Source organism: Cyprinodon tularosa, unplaced genomic scaffold, assembly GCF_016077235.1.
Source record: "Cyprinodon tularosa strain WSP-4 unplaced genomic scaffold, ASM1607723v1 ctg428, whole genome shotgun sequence".
NCBI classification, from domain to species: domain Eukaryota; kingdom Metazoa; phylum Chordata; class Actinopteri; order Cyprinodontiformes; family Cyprinodontidae; genus Cyprinodon; species Cyprinodon tularosa.
The window spans coordinates 855,559-880,700 of record NW_024039150.1 but is presented as its reverse complement, the minus strand read 5'-3'; the positions used below and the strand labels follow the sequence as shown (position 1 = coordinate 880,700).

The following is a 25,142-nucleotide window of genomic DNA, read 5'->3' as shown; positions in this document are numbered from 1 at the left end:
CCATGGATATAAAGTCTCCCAATCTTTTATCGCTTTGTGGCACTAGAATTAAATTTGGGTTTAAATTAGGGCTGAAACTATTGATTATATTGCTAATTCATTAATCTGTTTTATTTTTTTCAGTTAATAATTGGATAGCCAAAGGTTCCTAAAGAATCTAATGATTACAGAATTAAATTAAATAGAAAATATTGACAGAAGAACTTGGACTTAGACAAACTTTGTTTTTGTACACAGAGAGTGTATACAAACAAAAGTTACAATTTTGTTTTAAAATTTTATTACATACAGCTTACCGACAGTGAATGAGCAGCAGTTAAGCGTGAAAATTAACTTTTCCATTTATAAAGTGCAGCACTGATCAAAGTATAAACCGTGTAGGAGAGACATGGGGCAAAAGGCATTGATGTGAAACGATCAGTCTCAATTTGTGACTTAAGATTTTCAACAGTGACAGCAGTGGGAGGGGAAAAAGGTGTTGCAGAATCTGCTGAATCTACATCCAATGCTTCGAAGTCTCTTCCCAGAGGGCAGCAGGTAGAACAGTCCATGGTGGGGGTGTGAGGGGTTATTGATGTTACGGGCTCGGGACACGCAGCGCTGGGATGAAATGTCTTTAATGGAGGGAAGAGGAGCCCCCATGATCTTCTCTGCTGTTCTCACCACTCTTCTCACCTTCTTCCAGTCTGAGGCGCTGCAGCTTCCACACCACACAGTGAGACAGCTGGTCAGAACGCTCTCTATGGTGCTTCTGTAGAAGGTGGTGAGGATGGGTGGGGGCAGGTGGGCTCTCCTCATCCTCTGCAGGAAGTACAATTGAACAGTGCTGTTCGATGCTGTAGCGCACGTATAACTAGGGAGTACCAATATGGTGGACGGTGGCTTCCGTTCAACCCTGTACTACCAAAGGGGCTATCAGCAATCAAGTGAATAGAGATCAGTGCTCAGCCCTAAGGGGAGCCTGTGCTTAGGTTGATGACATCAACAGTCTTTTGTCCAACCCCCAGACTGACTGAGGTTTGTTGGTGAGGAAGTCTAGCAGCCAATTGCAGAGAGGTGTATGAAGCCCAGCTGTTCCAATTTTCCTATCAGATGCTGTGGGATATTGGTGTTGAAAGGTGAACTAAAGACCAGGAACAGCATCCGCATGTTGGTGTTCTTCTCCAGGTGTGCTTCTGCATACTCATCTATATTTACAGGTGCTGGTCATAAAATTAGAATATCATGAAAAAGTAGATTGATTTCAGTAATTCCATTTAAAAAGTGAAACTTGTATATTATATTCATACTAGTGCTGTCAATCGATTAAATTTTTTTAATCGCGATTAATCGCATCAATGCCTGAGTTAACTCGCGATTAATCGCATTTTAATCGCACATTTTTTTTCTGATTGAAAATCATTTAAATACTCTCGATGACATACAAAAAATACATACAGGCTAGGTTTGTGCCAATGTTCTTTTTTTTAAATGAGAACAGGTCACAGATACTGATTTATGCCATAGAAACATATGGCAAGAAGATGGCATGTAGCAAAAAATAACAAATATGTAGCCAAAAAAAAGGCCCTGAAAACAGGCTGATGTAAAAGACAGTCTTTACAGTTAATACAGTCTTTTGAACAAAGACAAGCATTTTACCCTACTGCTATAAAATGTAGTACAGTTAACATTAGATGTTAATTAACCAAGATAATAATGAACAATTTTCAATCAATACATCAAAATCAATAGACGGACATCACTAGATGGAGGTAGTCTATGAAAGTTACTTTTCAGACTCTTAACAAAAATGAGAACACACACACACCCACCCACCCACACACAGACACACCCACCCACACACACACACGATACCGACCTGTGACAGCAAGCGTGCCGTAGCAGATTCCATTTCACCTCAGTAATCTGTTTTCTCAGCGTATTTCAGGTTGCTACTAGTTACCAGACACTCAACTTGTTTGTTGGTGGTGGGGCTTAAAGAAAAGGCACTAGCGTCACCCAGTGTATGAGCGTCTTTTTTCCTTGAGGAGCTCCGCTCTTGAAGCCTATGAGAAATGCATACACTGGGGGAAAGTAGCCCCGCCTTCTCGCAGGCTGCAGCGGGATGTACTTGGAAAATTGTACCATAAAACCACATAGCGTTAATCTCACGTTAAAAAAATTATCGCCGTTAAAATGGCCTCGCGTTAACGCGATAATAACGCGATAATTTTGACAGCACTAATTCATACATTACATACAAACTCATATATTTCAGATGTTTATTTTGTTTAATTTTGATGATTACAAATGACAACAAATGAAAATCTTAAATTCATCATATCAGAAAATTAGAATATTGTGAAAAGGTTCAAAATTGATGGCCCCTGGTGCCACACTCTAATCAGCTAATTAACTCAAACCACCTGCAAAAGCCTTTAAATGGTCTTTCAGTCTAGTTCTATAGGCTACACAATCATGGGGAAGACTGCTGACTTGACAGTTGTCCAAAAGACGACCATCGACACCTTGCACAAGGAGGGCAAGACACAAAAGGTCATCGCTAAAGAGGCTGGCTGTTCACAGAGCTCAGTGTCCAAGCACATTAATAGAGAGGCGAAGGGAAGGAAAAGATGTGGTCGAAAAAAGTGTACAAGCAAGAGAGATAACCGCACCCTGGAGAGGATTGTGAAACAAAACCCATTCAAAAATGTGGGGGAGATTCACAAAGAGTGGACTGCAGCTGGAGTGAGTGCTTCAAGAACCACCACACACAGACGTATGAAAGACATGGGTTTCTGCTGTCGCATTCCTTGTGTCAAGCCACTCTTGAACCACAGACAGCGTCAGAAGCGTCTTGCCTGGGCTAAAGAGAAACAGGACTGGACTGCTGGTGAGTGGTCCAAAGTCATGTTCTCTGATGAAAGTAAATTTTGCATTTCCTTTGGAAATCAAGGTCCCAGAGTCTGGAGGAAAAGAAGAGAGGCACTTCATCCACGTTGCTTGAAGTCCAGTGTAAAGTTTCCACAGTCAGTGATGGTTTGGGGTGCCATGTCATCTGCTGGTGTTGGTCCATTGTGTTTTCTGAGGTCCAGGGTCAACGCAGCCACATACCAGGAAGTTTTACCAACTTTTTGGAGATGCAGATTTCATTTTCCAACAGGACTTGGCACCTGCACACAGTGCCAAAGCTACCAGTACCTGGTTGAAGGACCATGGTATCCCTGTTCTTAATTGGCCAGCAAACTCTCCTGACCTTAACCCCATAGAAAATCTATGGGGTATTGTGAAGAAGAAGATGCAATACACCAGACCCAACAATTCAGAAGAGCTAAAAGCCACTATTAGAGCAACCTGGGCTATCATAACACCTGAGCAGTGCCACAGACTGATCGACTCCATGCCACGCCGCATTGCTGCAGTAATACAGGCCAAAGGAGGCCCAACTAAATACTGAGTGCTGTACATGCTCATACTTTTCATGTTCATACTTTTCAGTTGGCCAACATTTCTATAAATCCTTTGTTTTTATTGGTCTTCAGTAATATTCTAATTTTCTGATATGATGAATTTGAGATTTTCATTTGTTGTCATTTGTAATCATCAAAATTAAACAAAATAAACATCTGAAATATATGAGTTTGTATGTAATGTATGAATATAATATACAAGTTTCACTTTTTAAATGGAATTACTGAAATCAATCAACTTTTTCATGATATTCTAATTTTATGACCAGCACCTGTATATAGATGAGTAGAGGTTGCAGCAGTTTTTAACATGTTCCAGTGGGAGCATTCAAAACAGTCCTGGAGTGCCTCCATAGCCCCCTCAGACCACACTCTGACCAGCTTCAATGTTGGTTTGGCCCTGATGAGATTAGATGCTGAAAGAGCAGAAACGATAGCGCTCTGACTCGCATCACTGCTGGACGGATAGATTACTCAGCATGAATGAAGTAAAATGGGCCTGATTTAGATGGAGGAACTTGAGAAAATAAAAGATCAGAAAAGGGGAGTTTACATCCCCTTAGATCAAGACCTGTTAGAATTTAATTCTGATAATAGTCTTCCTCCCCTGGTGTAGTTTCACTAAATTTCCTTTCCCGTATGTTTGCAGTGTGTTTAGGGCCACATGGAGGCAAACATCATGGAATATTAATAAACTGCATGAGTGACAACCAGGAAGTAGAAAAAAGAAAACATCAGTACAAAAAAAATTAAGTCGAACTGAACTCAATGAAGGAGAGTAGATTTCCAGAATAAAACCCATCATGTTCATCTCAGCTTATTTCAGAGGTTTCTCTAATAAATGGGTTGCTACCAAGTTCCTGTACCGACTAGAACACATTGCACTGGGTCGTCTCCTTCACACCTTTTCATGATTAAATCAGGTCTTCAGAACCACAATAAAACTACCTGCAGTGAGTTGTAATCAAAAGACCCCAAAATTAAATTATATAAAACCAACAATTTTTTTATTTGTCTTAATCAGTGTCATTGGGTGTGAGGTCCTCTATTGGCCAACAGCCAGTGGTTTCAACATCAGTCTCCCCACAGACAAGGAAAGAGATTCAAGCGAAACCAGATTAACTGGGTGGCAATGAGTGGGTAATGGCATCCAAAACTGGAACAGCGCATACGTGAGAGACGAATCCATCCTTCAAGGTGTGGAAGATAACAGGTTCCTGCAGAAGGTTCTTAGTGACACCTAATGTCTGCAAATAGATATAAACTGTATCATACAATTAATCAAGTTGTAATCTTGTTTTTTTTATTCGGGCCAATGTAAATACACAGCCCGACAAGGGAGTTAGAGAAAGCATGTTGGACAATCCTAGACTTGATCATCCTATAATAGGATCTTCTGCAGAGTCTGGAGGTGGTGTCCCACCGACTGTGAGGACTCCCTGCCCATCCATCATCAGGGTTAATGGAGATGTTTAGAAATGGCCCCATTTTAGAAGTCGGCTGTTCTGTGTTCTTATTTTACCTGTTCATATGCTTTTGTTCTGTTTCTTAGTACCGTAGTTCTACTGGGAACACAGTAATTTGTCCATTCCAAGTAATATGCCTGCTTTAAGTATCATGTCATTAAATATGTAGGATCTGACCACCCCAAAAAAGAGAGGAAACATAATTCGAAAATAAAAAAAGAACATATTAATTCAGCTTCTTTACAAGAAACCCACTTAAAAAATTAGGAAAATGAAAAAAAAATGGAATACAAATATACATATTATAGTTCACATAAACAGGGGAGAAAGAGAGGCGTGGCAATTCTAATAAAAGAGAAAGAGGGAGGTAATGTAATAGTTAAGGGAAGGTTAAAGGAGGAAGTTATCACAATAGTGCATGTATACACAGGGGCAATGGTGGACAGGGTACTCAACAGCAGTACTTTAGTAAATGTACTTATACTCATTGTCAAATCTTACTCAACTACAAGGGAAAGTTACTCTGTCAAAACTCTACTTAAAATAAAGTATACCGAAGTACTCGCTTTTGAAAATACTTACGGTAAGTATTCAAAAGCACTTGTATTTAATAGTGTTTATGTTTATAAAAATGCAAATTAAATACTTTTTTATATTAGTACACCTCCATATAATTTTGAGAATAAAAGTGTCACAAAAAAGGAAACCTTCTTTGATTGTTTTTTTTCTTTTTTGAAAACAAACTGATTCTCCTCACATTTTCACTGTAGAATAAAGGTTTATGGTTGAATCTATTAGAAACTAGAACTCTGCTTGAGACTCATCCTACTGAACAGCTTGGCCACATGGCAACAACTAACGCCTTATTGAAATGATAAACTACTAATAATAACTGCTATGAGTTTCTCACATTAGTGGAACACCATTAAATCTCTAAATGTATATATATGTGCGTATGTATATATATATATATATATATATATATATAGTGTAATTATTTTTATTTGAATGTTTTATTCTACTTTATTAACCTAAGCTCTGTAGTCTAGAGAACAGTAATTCTGTATTTTTAAACAAGTTTTGAAGAGTTATAACTGTTTCTTACTGTTGTGTTTTTAGGTAGACAATTTTAAGATCTGTCAAGGGACAACAGATGAAAAATTGTTTTTTGGTTCATTCTGGTGAATTTGCAGGAATGTTTATTGAGGTACACTGTCCCTGTCAAATGAATAAATAAATCTAAAATCAGTGGCGTCCAGATTCGGTCCTAAGGGCTGCTTTCTGCGATAATGGAAGGAAAAACAGCAACTGAGGATTGTAAACTAAGATGAACCAAAAGGAACAAGGAACTAGCAGCTTCCTGGAAATGGAGTTAAAGGTATAGTAGCCCCCCTCGAAAAATAAAAAAAATACTCAAGTAAAGTAAAGATACTTGAAAAATTAAGTACAGTAATTGAGTAAATATACTTTCCACCCCTGCAGGTGGGACAAACATGGATCAGTGGACGGTTGTCCTCTGGTTCCTGCTGGACAATTTGGAACCTTCCTCTCCAGATGAACTTCTCACCTCCAAGTCTCTGAGGATCCAGAAAGCTGTTTTCTGCTGCGACTCATGCTGCCTTATTGTTGATACTTACATGCAGACATGCTGAAACAAGGCCTAAGGTCAAACAGGGTTTGGTTGTAGAGGATTTAGCATTTAAAACACAGCTCAATGTAGAAGGCTGTTAATCACACCTCCTTTCATCATCATGTATAATGTCCTTAGGAGGTGTGATTAACAGCCTTCTACACTGAGGAGTGAGCAATCAACCAGATCATTCCAGTGATGCTCCTCTGGTCATAAAGTGGCTGCTGTTGTTACTGTTGATTAGTCGTTCTAAAGACTTCCATCTTCAGGTTCATTAGTTCAAACATTAACCCCAGGATGGCGGGAGTTACTGGGTTAATCACGTCAGTCTATTTTGGGTCTATTGTTTACAATTCAGCAGCAGAAACAAATCTTCAGAAATTAAATCCATAAAGTACCAGGCTTTGATAACGTTAAATGCTTTCAATCATCTTCAATAGGAGCATTACATGTTGAAATAGAAGAAATGCCTCTTAATGTGAACGGAGCAGTTATCTTTGAATCATTGGACAAAGAAACTATCATTCAACATTAAAAGTGATTAGAATTGATGGTGAAAATAAAATTTGAGGTGGATAATAAACTCTAAATGTAATGAAATCCAGTTAGATCAGTTAGCTATAGGTGGGAGGTTTACTTTACTTATAGTTGCACCTTGGATCACTGGTCCAGATGTTCAGTAAAGAACCTCTATATCTCGGCCCTGAAAATAAACTTTTCCTTTGTCTCTTTGTACCTTGGACAGCTCCATTAAGGACTTCAAAGACTCCTAAAATACTAGGAATCAGGGACATATTTTCCATTTCGCTTCGCTGTGGTGGTTCTCGCTTCTGCCGTTCATCTTTGTTCTTGTCTAAGGCCCCGTCCACACGAAGTCAAAACGAACACGAAACACTGATATTTTCCAAAACGTTTGCCATAAAGACGGAGACGTAAAATAAATGTGAGCGTCCACACGAATGCATGAAAACGCTGCAAAATGTATGCCAGGCCTGTAAGTGGCGCTGTGGTGCCAAAGCAAAAATAAGCGACGAAATGTTGGGCATGCGCACTAATATTTATACATGGTTGCCCTGCGGGTCCATTTTCGTGGTTCAGTCAAATTCAGGTGCTGAACTATGTCGTCGATATTGCTCTGTTCTTCCTGGAGATATTCCAGAAGAAGAAGATTCTGTTGTAAGCCCGACAGCAGGGTGAGTAGCATTAGCAGCAACGGCGCCATTGTTGTTGTGATACTGTGTCACGCATGCGTGTTTAGAGGCGATGCTATGACGCATGCGTGTAAAAGAAAAAATGCGGTTAGAGCGTAAAGAAGATTGTTTACAGACCCCCGAAACGCCGGCTTCGTATGAATGAGAGGCTGGTTTGGTGAAAAATTTGTGCGTTTAGGCCAGGGTTCGTCTTCGTGTGTACGGGGCCTAAAAAGTAAAAATAAAGTGAAAAAAAAACACAGCTGACAGGACAGGGATAGTTTTTCATTTAATGTGCCACAATTTACTGTTAAAGTAGGAAAAAGGGTGATTGATGGGGTAGTACTTCATCCAGTAAAAATGCTGGCTTTACTTCAGCAGTTGAAAAAGTGAGACCATTCAAATCAGTTTGCAACATAAACAGTTAGACATTAGATCTGATATATTGATTGAAGTAGAACAGATTATTAATAGAATCCATAGGAGCCATAATTTTATATGGGTAGCAGCACATTATATCGCACAACTGGAAAATCGCCCCAAAAATCGCACAGTGTATGTCAGGCTTTATGGGGTAGATAGCATGGCAAATGAGGGTAATCAAGTATTGCTTGACGTTCATCTTATGTTTGGTGTAAAAAAAGAAAACAGAGGTTGCAAAGGTACTGTACATAAACATTATATATAGGCTACATACTGCCAATTAAAAAAACAAGAATAGAAAACTCAAAGTGAAAATAAGAACAAGTTAACTACTTATTGTATTTTGGTCCTTATGTAAACAATTTTAATAAATCTGATTCCATTTAGGGCTGAAACAATTAATCAAAATTAATCGGAATTATTCGATTATTGAAATAATCGTCAACTCATTCAGTAATCGATTAATCGACTCTAAAACATGCCTTTAGCTGACAGAGCAAACCACTTAGAGCAAGAATTATAACAACACTGTAAAAAATAGATAAACATTTTGCATTTAAGATAAAAAAAAAACTTTTTCTTCCATCAATCTGCTCTATCCAGAACTCCTGAAGTGGAAAAGCTTTAGTTTCATCTGGTTTGATTTTGTAAAAGATCTCCTTTAAGGAACTTTTTGCTGTCTGATTTTTTATCGGGAAAATAACCAAAAGATTATTAAATTTGCAAACTAATCATTAGTTGCAGTCCTAATTCCATTATCCAGACATAATGGTTCTTCCGGACCGTCTCAGCCCCCAGTCTGCTGTGACACCATGAAAATGGGTGTGATGAACCGTTATTCTACTTAAAATGAACATGTTCCTCTCCACTGTCTCCCCATACTTACTGAGATGCCTTGATGCAGCTGACGGGGTTCGCTTAGGCTGATAAGTGGCGTTACTTAACCTGCTGAGTTGACTGTATTATAATTAGGATTGAATGGGATACCACTTTGATTATATGATCAGGCTGTTTTTAATTAATTGGATTATTTAAAAAAAAAATTGACTCTAAATCTGCTCGTATAAATTATTTGATTCAAACTGATCTATAATGTCATCTATTAACTAATATAGCTAGTAATTAGATTTCTAATACAGAACTTTTTTAATGTTTGTAAAGTATATATATCCCTTTCATGCATGAATTATGATAGTATATGTTATGATTTTTTTACCAAGTGTTTTTATTACTCTTTATGAATGAAAAAAACATTTTCATCAATTTAAAAAAAAATGCTTTCTTTAGGGAGTTGCATAATGTCCAACTTAGTGGACACATTACTTACAAATTTTTAATAACACAGAATCAATTCTTGGAATTTATACTTGATACTTGATGTCCCCATATTTTTTTTACCTGCAAGGATCGCCTAGAATAGAAGGAATGAGCAGATATTCCTCTCCCTCACAACCCATTTGCTCCTCTGTCGGCCATTTTGTTTTTTTTGTGGAAAAAAAAAAGTCACTTGCAAAGGCTGACGAGTAGGTGGCAGTTTGACAAGTGGCAGGATGATACATTAGCGTCCACTGTAGTAACATATGTGCAAATGTGACATTAAAACATGCTCATTTAAGAGAAAACAACCATTTAATAACTGTCCACTGTAGTGACCACTATGCATGAAAGGGTTAAATATATATATATATATATATATATTTTTTTTTTTTTTTACAGAGTCAGTTCGTCTCAGAAAGCTCTATTTTATGATTTTATGGAAGAAATATAATTTATTTCACATTTTATTTTATGACATTTTAACTTATCTAATTATTTATTAAGGTTTATTTATTGTCTTAAAGTACTATAGGTGCCGTGTCAGTAAGCCTGGTCTGCGCATGCGCGGCCTGGATGGGGGTGTGGCTTTGATGATTTCGCGCGAAAATTCTCTTCCGTCCCACTGAGCGTGACTACATCCGGAGTGCTGCTGTTTATATAGTTCTGTTTCCGACCCAGCGGTGTTTGGTTCTGATCCTGCAGCAGCATGGCTCAGGCTCGGGTAACAGATTATTTCTCCCAGCGGAAGAACGGAGTCCGCGGTGCAGCGAAGCCCGTCGGGAAGCAGCGCCCCGCGGCGCGGTTCTCCTCTCCGGTGCACGAGGAGTTTGTCCGGGTCATCGATGAAGCAGCCGGGCTGAGTAAAACCGAGGAGTCCGTCTCTACCAAACGAGACCAGAAGGAGCCATCCAGGCCTCGGACCCCCAAGAGGAACTCGGCCGACGCAGAGTTTGATCTCGGGGCTGCTGTGTTTTCAGTGACCGCAGAGCATTCCTCGGTCAAAAAGAGACGGCAAGCAGGAGGGGTCATAGCGGCCGAGTCCAACGAGAAAACAACAACAACCAGGAGGAGGACAGCTAGGAAGAAGCTGGTCCTACCTGAGGAGAAGCCCCAGGTAAGCAGGAGCAGCAGCTGAGATCTCAACATGAACCAAACCTGCTCCGGTGTTTGTTCTGCTAAAGGGAACCAGCCTCTACGGAGCGACATTAGGGACAATATTGGTAGAAGCAAAGACGTTTTAAAAAATGGAGATTTGACACATTTTGGGGGCTAATTTATGTTTGAACAAAGGTTCAACCAATAGTTTGTCAGTTTTTTTTTATTATAGATTATACATTTTTATTATATCTGTTCTGTCAAAAATATATATTTTGGTTATTTATTGTTCTTCTAGGAAACTGTATTTAAGAAAATACAAAAATGAGTGGCAGAGTTAAAAATAAAACAAATATTATTAAATAAATAAATATATATATATATATATTTTTTTTTTTTCAAATATAAAAAGTATTTTACTGTGTTTTTACAAATATAAATTCTGTTCAGTCACCTGGAGAATAAATAAGCAATATACACCTGTGGTCATTTTCACTCTAATGACGGCAACATGTTATTTATCTGAAGTGGACCAAATTGATCCAGTAGATAAAACCGATTAGATCTGACTTCATTATATTGTTCTTGTGAATTATGTGCCCTACATTTTATGTTCTTGTGGCTCAAAGTGGTTCAGTCACCATTAATGTAAACTGTAAAATACCAGAAAGGCAGTATGTACAAATTGGCTTAGACAGATATATTTCATCTCAATCTCAATCTATAAATAAACAGAAAGGTTAATGTTGGATGTAATACAAGGATTATGAGTTGAAGAAGGATGAGTTTCTATCCGTAAACTAAAGAATGCTAATGCTTATCTTTAAAAAAATGTTTTATACCTTTAGTGATACCCACTATATGCCATAATGTTGAAACGAAAACATAAAACTCTAAAAGGCTAGATTTATTTTTAAATCCAAAGCCGAAAAAGCCACGGGAAGTAGCGTAGGATCACATTTCCCGTGGGGATCAGAAACAGTCGAGTGATAAAACAGGACTTTAAGGTGTTTCATTTCTCAGGACATACATTATTATACATTATTATGAGGAGGAAAAAAACGTAATTTAGGTTTTGACAAAATAAAATCAAGTGGACCAGGATGTATGGATGAGCTGATGGCGCATATGCAGGACGGGTTGCGCTTACGGGACGGATCAGGTGGTGACACTGACAACAACGAGCTGCTAAGTGGTGGGAGGAGGTGGAGCAAAGATGGACGGCTAACCTCACACTTATTGATGCGCATGTCTGCGGTTTAAAAACAGCTGTCCAGCATAGCTTCTGCTTCCTGTCTGTCACAGTAACTGTTAATAACGTTACTGTGGACTCAGTAGCATCTCCCTTATCTTAAGTTTCCTGCAGAGGTTTCTTGTCTGGACTCTTCCTGTCAGAAATTGGGGTTATGAATGCCTCTGTGCTGACGGCCTCTTCCTCTCCTCTAGCAGGTTCTGGGTCAGGAGGACCTCACTGCATTGAAGTCCCGCCTTCAGACGATCAGGAAACGGGCCGAGGACGCCCACAGCCCTGTGTCTTCAGCTCCACACTCCTCCTCTTCATCATCTCCAACCACCTCCATCAATGCGGCTCCATCCGGTCCCAGCACGGAGCTGCAGGCCCTGCGGTTCTCCATGGCCCGGGCCAAAGAGCTGGCAGCTAAAGCCCAGAGGAGGAAGGAGGAGAGAGGAGCAGAAGAGGCCAAGCCGACCGAGACCCAAACTCCTGAAGGGTGAGTCCGTGCAGTCCACAAACGGACACGGTGCTCCTGACCCGCTACTAAAACCCTCCCTTGTTTCTCTAAGCAGAACCGGGCTACCAGGGTACCAGCGGTACCACACCCTCGCACAGGCCGTGCCCCCTGGCCTGACCCTGCCTTACCACTACAAGACACTGGCCGAGATGTTCCGGAACATGGACACGGTGGTCGCCATGTTGTACAACCGCTCTGAGACGGCCACCTTCACCAAAATCAAGCAGGGCGTTCAGGACATGATGCACAAGTAGGTAACAGTTTGGCCCGGTTCACATGGTGACTAAACCCCCCTACTAAAGGTTTGTCTGTTTTTATTCCAGGAGGTTTGAGGAGAGCCACGTGGGTCAGATAAAGACTGTGTTCCCTGAAGCGTACGAATTCAAGCAGGAGAAGAACGTTCCCACTTTCAACAGCAACATCTCTAAGGGGAGCTACCAGCTGACGGTGGAACCGCTCCTCCGCTCCGGTGAGTCCAAACAGAGCAGCAACATTCAGGCTCCGGTTCTACTGGGCTTCCTTCAAGAAACCTCTTTACTACATGTGCTTCTTACTCCTTTAGACCTTTCAACAGTCTTTAATAACCTTAAAACAAAAGCAAATAAACTTATTTTTGCTAAAGAAATGCCAAACTGATTAACACCAGTTTAGTTTAATTTAAAAGGAAAAAGTGAGGTCACTAAAGATCAACGAGCTTTAGTGACCTCTAAGTTTTTATTAACATCTTTTTCCTCCTTCTGGTAAAGTTGCAATGGGAATTTTTGTCTTAATTCCAGAGAGAGCTCAGCAGATTTTACTATAGTCATCTGCTTTATCTGTGGATGTAGTTTTATTGTGGAAAATACAAATAAAGGGAGAAAAGGTGAATAAAAAAAAGACAAGATAGAGATTGACAAAACTTCATCAGTCTGCTTCATCAACTGTAACGGTCTGCTAATCCATGACCTCTGCGCTAGATGATGTCATCGTCTAATTTGTAGGCTGTAGATCAACAGCTTTTTACTGTCAGTTTAAAATTATTTCATGGTTAATTTTTGCAGTCTTCCAACCAGAAAGGGCATAACTCAGGAAAAGTACAATTCAATGCTTTTGTCGCCCAAGTCTCTTGACACTGAAAAAATGGCTTTATATTTGGTGACAAACGCGCCAAGTTGGCAACACGTTTGGCACCAGTGTTTTTTCATCTGTTAAATTTTCACTAGAACGGGGAACAAAGTGTGATTTCTCAGTGCGTAAACCAGATCAGTTCTTGTCCACTACCTCAATTCAGTTTATTTCTATAGCTTCATTTCACAACACGTCACCTCAAGGCACTTTACAGTTCACTAGATCATCCAGTCAGACTGATTAAAGGTTTTCTATCTAAGGAAAACCAGTTAATTTCATTGACTCTTCAGCAATCACTCACACTAAACATGCTTGTAGCGAAAGTGGGGAGGAAAAACTCCCTCTTAACAGGAAGAAACCTCCAGCAGAACCAGGCTCAGTGTGAGCGGCCATCTGCTGAGGCTGACTGGGGTTCATGAGACAGAAGCAGAGATACAAAAAGCAGCAGTAAAAAGCCAGCTCCCATGTCAGAGGATACCTGAGACGTGAGGTGCGCCACGGCGTCTGTCCTAACTGCTGATCTCTCCGTTTGTCCTCAGACCAAAACGAAGCGCGGCCCGCACTATCCGCCGCCCGTCTCCTGGAGAGAAGGCAGATCTTTCATCAGAACCTGGTCTCCATCGTCAAACAGCATCACAGGGTGAGCTGCTTCTGTCTGGTCTCAGTTCTTTAGGCTCCATCCTGAGCTTCAGGGTTCATGTGTTCTGGATCTCCTCCACAGGCCTTCCTGTCCTCTCTGGTTCCGGCTGTCTCAGTTCCAGAGGACAAACTGACCCGCTGGCACCCTCGCTTTAACGTAGACTCCGTCGCCGCCATCACGGCCAGCTCCCTGCCTCAGGCTCCTCGCTCAGAGAAGGTGTCGACGGCTCAGGAGGTTCTGGAAAAGGCCCGATCCCTCATCACCCCTAAGGTGCGGTGCCATGGTTTCAGATAGACAGGAACTTCCTCCCCTCCCATCCCTTGGCTCTGAACAAAACCACTGATTTTCTCTTGTGCTCAGATGGAGAAGGCTCTGGTTTCTGTGGCCCGAAAAGCAGAAGAAAAGAATGGAGAAGGTACCAAACCGGGCTGCACCCAGAACCCAACGGTTCCAGCAACACCAGCCTCTGCTGCAGCCCAGGTCCCGTCTGCCCTGAAGGGGGTGTCCCAGAGCCTGCTGGACCGGGTCGGTACCGTCTGCCTCGGAGCGTCCAGCAGCCTCGGTTCTGGGTTTTACTTTCCGTTTCCTTTCCTTCCAACAGATTCGGGCGAAAGAGGTCCAGAAGCTGCAGGCGGCTATGACCCGGAACCCGGCGCAGGAGGAGCGGCTGCTGATGATGTCACGGCTCGGGGAGCTGGCCCGCATCCTTCGAAACGTCTTTGTTTCAGAGAAGAAAGCGGCGCTGACCATGGAGGTGGCGTGTAACCGCATGGTGGCCAGCTACAGGTCGGCTCTGAGTCCAGGTCAGTTCAGTCTGCAGACGCTCCAAGCCGCCTCGCGGTATTCACACCCCTACTGTCAGCCATTTTTAGAGCCTCTGTCACAATGATCGAAGGGTGTGAATACTTCAGCGCAGCTCAGAGCTTAGCTGCAGTATTTAGATGCACCATGATGTGATGTTCAGCGACCGGAACAGAACCGTTCACTGTCCTCTCTTTTCTACCCAAGGAGACATGGAGAAACATGTCCGTCTGCTGGCAGAGGTGGCTCCTGATTGGCTGAGCGTTCATCTGGTCAGGAAGGACTTCTACCTGAAACTGAACAAAAGCGAGGAGCTCAGCATCGTTCTGGACAAACTCAACCGCAGACTGAAAGAGGAGGAGAAGCTCTGACACCTTCCCTCCATGTTCAGAGCGGACACGAGGAGAGGATGAACGTCTGGTCCTCCGGTTCTGTGTTGGAAAAGATTTTTAACCAGATTTTGGCGTTTTTTCTCAACTGAAGGAGTCATGTTTTGCTGACTGTTTTCCACTGACTGCGCTCTGAGGGACTTCCTCTCGCCTGATTGGTTCAGATGATGCGGCACCACAGCCTGTGGAAACTTCTCAAGACTAAAAACAATTGTTAGATTAGTCTGTAATGTTTTTGCAAATGTTAAACCAATATTTTTAAGGTTTACTATTTTTTTCAGATTTTATTTTCCAATTTTTTTTCTGCATATTTTTAACTTTTTTCTTTTTTTTCTCTAAACTTTTTCCAGATTGTAAGATTCTGGGTTGTCTGTGTGCGGACCAATAGAAATGCTGTTGCTAACAGCGACGCAGAGCAGACTCATTTCTAATGGTTCATGCAAAGACCAACCACAAGTGTAGAGAAGGAAATCTGTACGGATTTAAAAAGAATAAAATTGGCAAAACGCAAAAAAATGTAAAATATAACAGGACTGTAGAAGGTTAAATCAGGATCTGAGAATAACATCTTATAAAACACAATCGTCCAGATAGTCTGTTATAACTAAAAAAAATTAAATCTGGAAATATTTGCAGAAAAATACTGAAAAAAATGGCAAACTGTATAAAAGTTTTATTTAAATGTAACTTTACAAATAAAACTTTCTGTTCTTGAAGGTTGTAACATACGTTTCAAATGTTTTGTTTGCTTTAAAAATAATGGTGCACATTTCTCTCCATACACTGTTATACATTAGAAAGATGAATTCTTTCTGATTAAAAGGTGAAACTCTTATTGAAAATTGTTAATTTTTCTTTCGTTTTGAGTTCATTACAACTCAACTGTGAACAAATGCTAAAATCTGACACTTAGTGGTGATGTTTGGTGCAGAACTCTAAATAACCAGCGGCAGATGAAGACACTGTGAGGCAGACGGCTGTTGGTTCAGCAGCCTTTGCTCTAATTGGATCGTTTTTATATTAAAATCCTTTTTACTGTTTTTCATTTGCTGAATTTCTGGGTTTAATGGATCAACTTTACCTGGAATCCTGATTAGAAATTGGCTGTTAGAAACTATCAGTGGAACAAATTCAATATTCTAGAAATCCAACTAGTTTTTCTTTCCACATTGATGTCTTTGGATAAACAGACTAACTGGCCTTTCCTCCATTAAACACTCGCTGGCTAACGAGCATCCTGCAGATGGTCGGTTCAGCTGAGTGCTACCAGCACATAACTGGAATAAGATGAATCTAAGTTCATTTGAAAGATTAATGACATATGCGTTAAAAACTGATTCAAGGGCGTGCAGGTGGTGCAGTGGTTAGTGTGCATGACCCATGTACGGAGGTCTTAGTCCTCGAGGCGGCCGACCCTGTGTCGAATCCAGCCTGTGGTCCAAAAACGAGCCACTAGTGCCGTAAAAACAAAAAAAATGGTTTCAAACCAGTCTTTAGTTTAACGGTTCATTAGTTTGATGTCAAGTCTCAGGACCTGAAAGCTGAAGGCAAATTTGAAGAGATTATTTTAAGACTTAGAAAATGACATTTGGTCAAAATGGATGGAGCACCACTAGATCTACAAAAACAATATTACAAGTTTAATCGGATAAAACAAAATCTGAATTTATTTAACAATGAATTGTTGCAGGGCTGAAATAAGACAGAACTGCTCTGTAATGTTGAATGAGAAGGAACTGAAATCAAGTCGTTCCTCATTGCAGAGATAAAATGTTTCCTTCTGCTGCTGGATTCATAACAGGCAGATAAGGAGGATCTGATCTCCAATAAATGGATGAGTTTATTTACTCCTGGTTCCAGCTGCAGGCAATGATCAATCAGGGTGAATCAGTGTCCATTTGTCTGGCCACGTTGGGCCGGACAGAAGCTCCATCTTAAATGTCCTCATAATACTTTGATTTGATCTCTAAGGCTCTGTGCTTCAGCGCCTGGGAGGCGCACCAGCTCCCGCTGCGCTCCTCAGTACTGAAGGAGGGAGAAGACGCTGTGTGGCTTCAGACGGTCGGCTCCATTCAGGTCTTTGAGCTGGATGACCACCATGCAGCCCAGAACCTCAGCCTGCTGCTTCTTCATCAGCTCACAGGCTGCGTACAGCGTCCCTGCAACACACAGCAGAGGACATCAGCAGGAGACATACCAGGCGTCTGCTGCTGACGTTATCGAGAACTTTCTAAAGCAGGACTTCCCAAAGGAGCTGCTAACATGTCAGCAGACCCCACACATTCTGGACACTCACTCTCCTACAGCCGGTCTGCAGGAAATCACATTGTAGGAGTTTATTTGTCAATTATAGTGAAAAAAATAAGTATTTATTTAGATGTTTATCTCTCACAGATCGTAACTTTTTCTTTAAGAAGCTCTTCTTCCTCCTCTGGTTCTCTGTGTCCCATTTGAACTGCTCATCTCTATAAAAGATACCTGCCTCATACAGACTCCAAACTCAACCAGGGCAAAGCCCAACGAGCTGCTGAGGAAACCAGGGAGAAAACTGTAAACCTGCTCCAGGCTGGGAGGAGAGGATCTACAACAGGAAGCAGGTGTGAAGAAATCATCTGGGGCCCCAAGATCTCAGCCTGCGGGTTCAAAATGATTTTGAGGTTTTTGCAAAGGCGACATGATTATTCCACGTGAAGGGAAGCATAAAAAAGGGCCAGGTTTTAAGCCCCAACCTCCTTCCATCAATGAGAGCATTGAAGATGGAAGGTGGCTTGGCCCTCCAGCAGGACAATGGTATACACCAGGGGTTGGCAATTCCAGTTCCTGGGGGCCGGCATCCTGCAACTTTTAGATCTGTTCTTGGTCCAACACACCTGAATCAAATGGCTGAGTAACCCTGAAATCCCACATCTTTTGGTCCGACCCACACCAGACCGCCTGCACTGTTCATCCCATCTTGCTCTGCTCCCACTTCCTCAAGGAGAGCATGCACGACTTTATTATCATTAAATTAATAGGAACAAAACATGCGGAAATGAACGCTTAATTTATTATGACATATTTAAAAAATCCCCATCAGCATCCAGCATATGTGCGGTTTCTGATCAAAGATTTTCTTCTTGTTGTGGATTTTTGTAACAGGGATAACAAGGATCATAGAAAATAGTTTATGAACTATCCTTGTTCTTTACTGCCAAACTCAGCATCTCTTCATCCATTCCTGCAATAAGAGGTTTCTTTTAAGGCTCTCTGTATAAAATATATATTTTGATGGAGATGAGAAACCTGCTTCCTGGTATGTTGAATTACCAATAGTTTGAGTCCAATCATTTAAACAGCTTTAGTTATTGGGAATTTATAAGAATTATCTTCTAATTTGTAGTTACCGATCCATCGTTACAATATTTTAATTTGACAAACCGGATCTTCTTGACATTCTTCTTCCTGTTTGGCGAGATTGCAATAGTGGATCTTGACCTGGCCGGACCGGAGCAAAAAAAATAACTCAGCTCCGTTTATTGACGGACGGCGAAGACGTACATGGACAATGACGTGCGGAGGAGTGGAAGTGGAACATCCTCAGTATGCAGTCAGCTCCTCCAGAGTCCTCTCAATCATCTAGTTATTTGAGTCAGGTGTTTTGAACCAAAGACGCATGTAAAAGTTGCAGGATACCAGCCCTCAGGGCCACCCCTGGTCTAAACACACATCAGTAGCAGAAAGAAACCATCCTTTCAGATCGACTTCCCCCCGGTACTCCATTAACCATCAAAGCTTCGTCTATCCCAGGAGTGTCAAACCGGTTCCAGAAAGGGCCGTGTGGCTGCAGGTTTTCTTTCCTACCAAGCTATGGCACAGCAGACTCCAGCCATCTCATCAAGTGAGTCCAATCTGAACATGATGACTTTATTAGATGACTGGAGTCTGGTGTGCTATTGTTTGGTTGGAAAGAAAACCTGCAGCCACACGGCCCTTTCTGGAACCAGTTTGACACCCCTGGTCTATCCAGATGAACAGGGTGAGATGCTGAATCACTGAAAAACTGAAGCATTGCACCCACAGTCAGAAGTCTCCACCCACTGGAGCCCCAATGAGACCAGAACGTGGCACCTCCATTCAGGATTGGTAGCCTCCGTTTAAATGAAGAAGATTCAGAATCTTCATTCATTTGATTTATATACACAGATATCATTTTTAAAAGTTCAACTCTAAAAAAAAAGAAAAAAAAAAGCACAAAACCTTTAGTACCGACTTCAACACATCGTTTTAAAAGCACCTTCTTTTATACGGTTTCTGTTTTTCTCTGTGTGATGAGGAGGAGACGACTAAATTAAGTTCACCAGATTCCTAAACACGACATGAGGAAAAGAAAAACATCTGGTCCATTCATGCTCTCTCTTCTTCTATCAGTTTAAATCAGGGGTCTTCAATGTTTTCCAGGCCAAGGACCCCCAAACTGATGGTGAGATGGAGCGGGACCCCCTAATTATACAGGTGCTGGTCATAAAATTAGAATATCATGAAAAAGTAGATTGATTTCAGTAATTCCATTTAAAAAGTGAAACTTGTATATTATATTCATACATTACATACAAACTCATATATTTCAGATGTTTATTTTGTTTAATTTTGATGATTACAAATGACAACAAATGAAAATCTCAAATTCATCATATCAGAAAATTAGAATATTGTGAAAAGGTTCAAAATTGATGGCCCCTGGCGCCACACTCTAATCAGCTAATTAACTCAAACCACCTGCAAAAGCCTTTAAATGGTCTTTCAGTCTAGTTCTATAGGCTACACAATCATGGGGAAGACTGCTGACTTGACAGTTGTCCAAAAGACGACCATCGACACCTTGCACAAGGAGGGCAAGACACAAAAGGTCATCGCTAAAGAGGCTGGCTGTTCACAGAGCTCAGTGTCCAAGCACATTAATAGAGAGGCGAAGGGAAGGAAAAGATGTGGTCGAAAAAAGTGTACAAGCAAGAGAGATAACCGCACCCTGGAGAGGATTGTGAAACAAAACCCCTTCAAAAATGTGGGGGAGATTCACAAAGAGTGGACTGCAGCTGGAGTGAGTGCTTCAAGAACCACCACACACAGACGTATGAAAGACATGGGTTTCTGCTGTCGCATTCCTTGTGTCAAGCCACTCTTGAACCACAGACAGCGTCAGAAGCGTCTTGCCTGGGCTAAAGAGAAACAGGACTGGACTGCTGGTGAGTGGTCCAAAGTCATGTTCTCTGATGAAAGTAAATTTTGCATTTCCTTTGGAAATCAAGGTCCCAGAGTCTGGAGGAAAAGAAGAGAGGCACTTCATCCACGTTGCTTGAAGTCCAGTGTAAAGTTTCCACAGTCAGTGATGGTTTGGGGTGCCATGTCATCTGCTGGTGTTGGTCCATTGTGTTTTCTGAGGTCCAGGGTCAACGCAGCCACATACCAGGAAGTTTTAGAGCACTTCATGCTTCCTGCAGCTGACCAACTTTTTGGAGATGCAGATTTCATTTTCCAACAGGACTTGGCACCTGCACACAGTGCCAAAGCTACCAGTACCTGGTTGAAGGACCATGGTATCCCTGTTCTTAATTGGCCAGCAAACTCTCCTGACCTTAACCCCATAGAAAATCTATGGGGTATTGTGAAGAAGAAGATGCAATACACCAGACCCAACAATTCAGAAGAGCTAAAAGCCACTATTAGAGCAACCTGGGCTATCATAACACCTGAGCAGTGCCACAGACTGATCGACTCCATGCCACGCCGCATTGCTGCAGTAATACAGGCCAAAGGAGGCCCAACTAAATACTGAGTGCTGTACATGCTCATACTTTTCATGTTCATACTTTTCAGTTGGCCAACATTTCTATAAATCCTTTGTTTTTATTGGTCTTCAGTAATATTCTAATTTTCTGATATGATGAATTTGAGATTTTCATTTGTTGTCATTTGTAATCATCAAAATTAAACAAAATAAACATCTGAAATATATGAGTTTGTATGTAATGTATGAATATAATATACAAGTTTCACTTTTTAAATGGAATTACTGAAATCAATCTACTTTTTCATGATATTCTAATTTTATGACCAGCACCTGTATATATTGTATCAAATAGTGTTATACCAAACTGGTCCTATAATCCCTCCAATACAGATGGAGTAATGTAACTAAAGTAATTTCTCCCTGGGTATATTAAAGTATCTCTGACTCTGATTCCTGGTTGATGGGACAGGTGTTGTGAATGAAACGGTGTCCAGCTTGAAAGAGCTCCTGTGTCGCTTAATGTGTGCATTGATGACTGAAAGACATCTTCTGCCTCCATTTATCTGTTTATTGCAGTGAGTTAAATTCAGGTTTATATGTATTTAAATACATTTCAATTATTGGAAAAAATAGCAGGGGGGAATATAAAAAAAAAATGTCTAATCAACCAAAACATTTGCGACCCGCATGTAGTACCTCCATGGACCCCTAGGGGTCGCAGACCCCCTGTTGAAGACCTCCGGTCTAAACTATTCTAAAACAGAGACATTCCTCAAAATACTTCCAAATACATTAGAATTAATAATAATAATAATCAAATATTATTATTATTATTATTATTATTATCTCATCTGATTAAATACTAAAAATGCTAATTAATATTTATATTATTTTAAACGGGGACTTTCCCCGAGAAATCAGCGACGTCTGGTCACCCTGGATTAAATGCCTCATAATTTAAGTTTAACATGTAGGAGTTTATCCTTCAATCTGCAACCAATGAGATGTTAGTGACAGCATATACAATATAAACGTTACTTTAATCTAGAGCTGGAAATGATTCAGTTTGCTTCTGTTTTTATTTCAGAGAAACATCAAAGCTAATTCACTCTGCATCAGATCCTGGTGATGGATCCTGTCAGAATGACAACAGAAAACATGGCTTCTTACCTCCTGTGGCTAAAAGATCATCAATTATCAGAACCTTCTGTCCCGGAGCCACGGCATCCTCCTGGATCTCTACCTCTGCCTGGGGGAACAGAAACACGAGCTCAGATCTGCAGAGATACTCGTCCAGATTAACACCTGGTCCTCCCTCTCTAGTAGACAGAGTTCGTCTCTCCTTCTCTGGTTGGATCAAAGGAACCTCTGTGTTGTCACTGGTAACCAGCGTGATGTCACAACTTCAACCAAGATAAACTGAACTGGATCAGAGCCAAATTTGTCCTTGAAGCTGACATCCAGTATTAACTAATGAACAGCAAAGGAACTGAGGTCCAACTCTAACAAGCAGTCACCTGATCGATCCCTGATATCTGCTGCCGATTTCTGCTTTTTCCTTCTCTCTGTTCACATTACTAAATTTCACACAATCATAAAAAACTTGAGCTAGTTTAAAAAAACAAAAAACAAAAAACAAGCACCAATAAATGATTAATGAAAGTAAAATAGAGGGACGGCAACGCGTCGATCCATGGCTGCTGACTGCGCTAATAAACCTGTGGATGCATGCGGACAGCGGCTGATAATCACCATCGCCTCGCAGCAAGAGGATTGTGGGTTTGAATCCCGGGGAAACCTGGACCATTCCCTGTGGAGTTTGCATGTTCTCCCCTGCATGTTGATTGGAGTCTGAGTGGTTGTATGTCTGTGTCTCCCTGCAACGGACTGGCGGACATGGACTGGCGGACATATGGGCCACAGATATCCACCAGCAGATCTATCTGTCTATCTCTATGTGAGCCCAGCAGTGAAACAAGGCGAGACTGTGGACAGAGCTTGGATGTGGGCTGCCCTTACCGTGCCGTACTCCAGGTCGTAGGCCACACAGATGGTGGTTCCTGGCAGCTTGCCTTTCTTACGGACCAGAACAAACCCGACACCCAGTCTCTGGGCCAGCAGAGGTCCAAACAGGAAACCACGGGCATCCAGACCTGAGGACAAACGACACATAAGACAAGATTTCTTCACGTGTTCAATACTTTTCCCCTGTAGTTTATTACACATAAGCTAATTTCTGGACATCTGTGATTTGATTTCTTAGTATGTGTGAATGTTGCATGGATCGCTACCAACATCTGCTGAAAATGTCAGTAGCACCTTTTGAAATATATTTACTGAGAAAAATTATGACATATTCAATGCTTGTTTCACCTGCTGTATTTTTGTCAACTTGTTTATTTAACAGCCTGATTTTAATAATGCTGTAAATTAGAAATTTCACAGAATTCCAGGTATAAAATCCCTCTTTTATATGCTGAACATGCAGGTGGTCAGAAGATGATGGATTCATTCATCAACTGCATCACTGAACATTTGATGGACATCTGGACAGACCACTTAGCATCCCAGACGGTGCCCATGGAGCTTCCTGTTGCATAATACAGTCACAGACTCGCTCATAGAGTCATATCCAAAGGATCTGACTAAGCTTTACTTTTAGAAAATTAGCTTCATATAACAATTATACCAGAAACCAGCGGTGGATAAGGACATTATACAGAAGGAAAGACAAAGAGAATAGTAAAAAAAGGAGGAAAAATTACAACTAAATTCAAAACTATTAAATTTTTCATTAATACTTTTTTAAACACCACATCATTTTAAGTTCTTTTATTGTGATGTTGTTTTTTCTTCTGAATTAAATCGAGCCTTCGGTTAAAGGAAGCTTCATTGTGTCCAAACAGCTGAGAGTCTACTGGTCAGAGTTACCATGGTGACCAGCCTCCTAAGAATAAACACAGCTTTGTGGTACCAGGAAGTCATGGTTAAACCTGAAGTTATCAGGCTAACCCAGTAATCCTGCTTCCTGCTAAAGGCCTCTGAATTGTACAGATTTTACTTTTTTTTTTTTACATTTTTAATTTTTGTACAGATGCTTCCAGATGTCCCCTCTGTGTATGGACCACAAGCTCAGGCTGAGGAGTGAAGACCTGCTTAGCTCAGAATTACCTATGATCAGATCCACCTGCTGGTAATGATTCCTCACATGTTCCTCAAACAGGTCGGTGACGGCTGTAAGAGCAGCCGGACTCTTCAGGATGGGACAGATATCTCTGCAGCATCAGCACAGGTTAGCAGACAGAATGACAAAAAAAAAAAAAAAAGAACAAGTAATTTTCATTCTAAGAGCTTTAAAACTCTGCCTGATGCTCTCACTTTGGAACCATTAACATTTATCTGGTTTCTGTAAAGCCCCATCTTAAAACACAATAGTGGCAGAATCATGCTGGGGGAATGGCTCTCTCATACGGGGGTTAAAGGTAATGAGATGAAACTAGTTCATCCTGAACTTCTTTGCTTAGAAAAATAAATAACATAAACATTTGTTTGTAGAGGGTAGAAGACAGTGGAGAGAAATGTAAATGCATGCCGCACCATTCAGTTCCTAATCTGTTAAAATGCTGAAATGCTGCAGAGTAGGAACTGGAATGACCTCCAGCAGCTTCAGTCTTCCTGTTCTGGCAGGAAGCAGAGTCAGCAGCAGCAGGACTGGTCCAGGACTATCTCAGTTCTTCAGCTTTAGCCGAGATAAACTGAACCCAGGGAGCAGCCAGGACCCCCTGTAGTGAGTGAGGGTCCACCTGCATGACACCTGGACCTATGCTTCATCAACCTGACCTTTCTGGGCCCGATCAGAACCATTAATAGGGAATAAATTCCAAGTGGACCCGGGGACAGGACCTACCTGAACAGGATGCCTTTCTTTGGAAAGTCTGGGAAAGCTCGAATGTGTTTCTGGACCAGCTGCAGTTTTCCTTCAGTTCCTAGATCCATTCCTGCGGTTCTGATCCACACTGACTGATAATCTTTGCTCTTTGCCCACCCTGGTCAGGAAGGCGGCTCAGTGTAGTTTGCTCTCCGCATGTGCTGTACTGAGCATGCGCTGTTCAAC

The 25,142-nt window shown here is 41.2% G+C and overlaps 2 protein-coding genes across 3 annotated transcripts; one reads left to right on the top strand and one right to left on the bottom strand.

The window, feature by feature from the left end:
- The first annotated feature begins 10,079 nt into the window (after nucleotides 1-10,079).
- On the top strand, nucleotides 10,080-15,777 carry cdt1 (chromatin licensing and DNA replication factor 1). Of its 2 annotated transcripts, none has more exons than XM_038299372.1 (9): nucleotides 10,080-10,592; nucleotides 12,023-12,303; nucleotides 12,380-12,574; nucleotides 12,648-12,793; nucleotides 13,971-14,071; nucleotides 14,153-14,341; nucleotides 14,432-14,596; nucleotides 14,673-14,874; nucleotides 15,080-15,243. In XM_038299372.1, exons 1-9 carry the CDS (start codon nucleotides 10,185-10,187, stop codon nucleotides 15,241-15,243), a joined length of 1,851 nt encoding a protein of 616 aa, XP_038155300.1. In that variant the 5' UTR covers nucleotides 10,080-10,184. The 2 variants fall into 2 exon arrangements, with proteins under 2 accessions (XP_038155300.1, XP_038155299.1); XM_038299371.1 differs by having other exon boundaries at nucleotides 10,081-10,592; nucleotides 12,020-12,303; nucleotides 15,080-15,777.
- Nucleotides 15,778-16,905: 1,128 nt separating this feature from the next.
- On the bottom strand, nucleotides 16,906-25,141 carry aprt (adenine phosphoribosyltransferase). Its single transcript, XM_038299397.1, has 5 exons — nucleotides 24,936-25,141; nucleotides 24,200-24,303; nucleotides 23,048-23,181; nucleotides 22,199-22,277; nucleotides 16,906-17,420 (listed from the first exon to the last, which is right to left on the bottom strand). The coding sequence occupies exons 1-5, from the start codon at nucleotides 25,022-25,024 to the stop codon at nucleotides 17,281-17,283; spliced, it is 546 nt and encodes a 181-aa protein (XP_038155325.1). The 5' UTR covers nucleotides 25,025-25,141; the 3' UTR covers nucleotides 16,906-17,280.
- Between the last annotated feature and the right edge of the window lies 1 nt (nucleotide 25,142).

Excerpts from the sequence above, each read along its gene's own strand:
- cdt1 (XM_038299371.1), top strand. The coding sequence starts at position 10,185 with ATGGCTCAGGCTCGGGTAACAGATTATTTCTCCCAGCGGAAGAACGGA. Across the intron at positions 14,072-14,152 it reads TCGTCAAACAGCATCACAGG|GCCTTCCTGTCCTCTCTGGT; the intron begins GTGAGCTGCTTC and ends TCTCCTCCACAG. Across the intron at positions 14,875-15,079 it reads CAGGTCGGCTCTGAGTCCAG|GAGACATGGAGAAACATGTC; the intron begins GTCAGTTCAGTC and ends TTTCTACCCAAG.
- aprt (XM_038299397.1), bottom strand. The coding sequence starts at position 25,024 with ATGGATCTAGGAACTGAAGGAAAACTGCAGCTGGTCCAGAAACACATT. Across the intron at positions 23,182-24,199 it reads GCAGGTGGATCTGATCATAG|GTCTGGATGCCCGTGGTTTC; the intron begins GTAATTCTGAGC and ends GTTTGTCCTCAG. Across the intron at positions 17,421-22,198 it reads TGATCTTTTAGCCACAGGAG|GGACGCTGTACGCAGCCTGT; the intron begins GTAAGAAGCCAT and ends TGTGTGTTGCAG.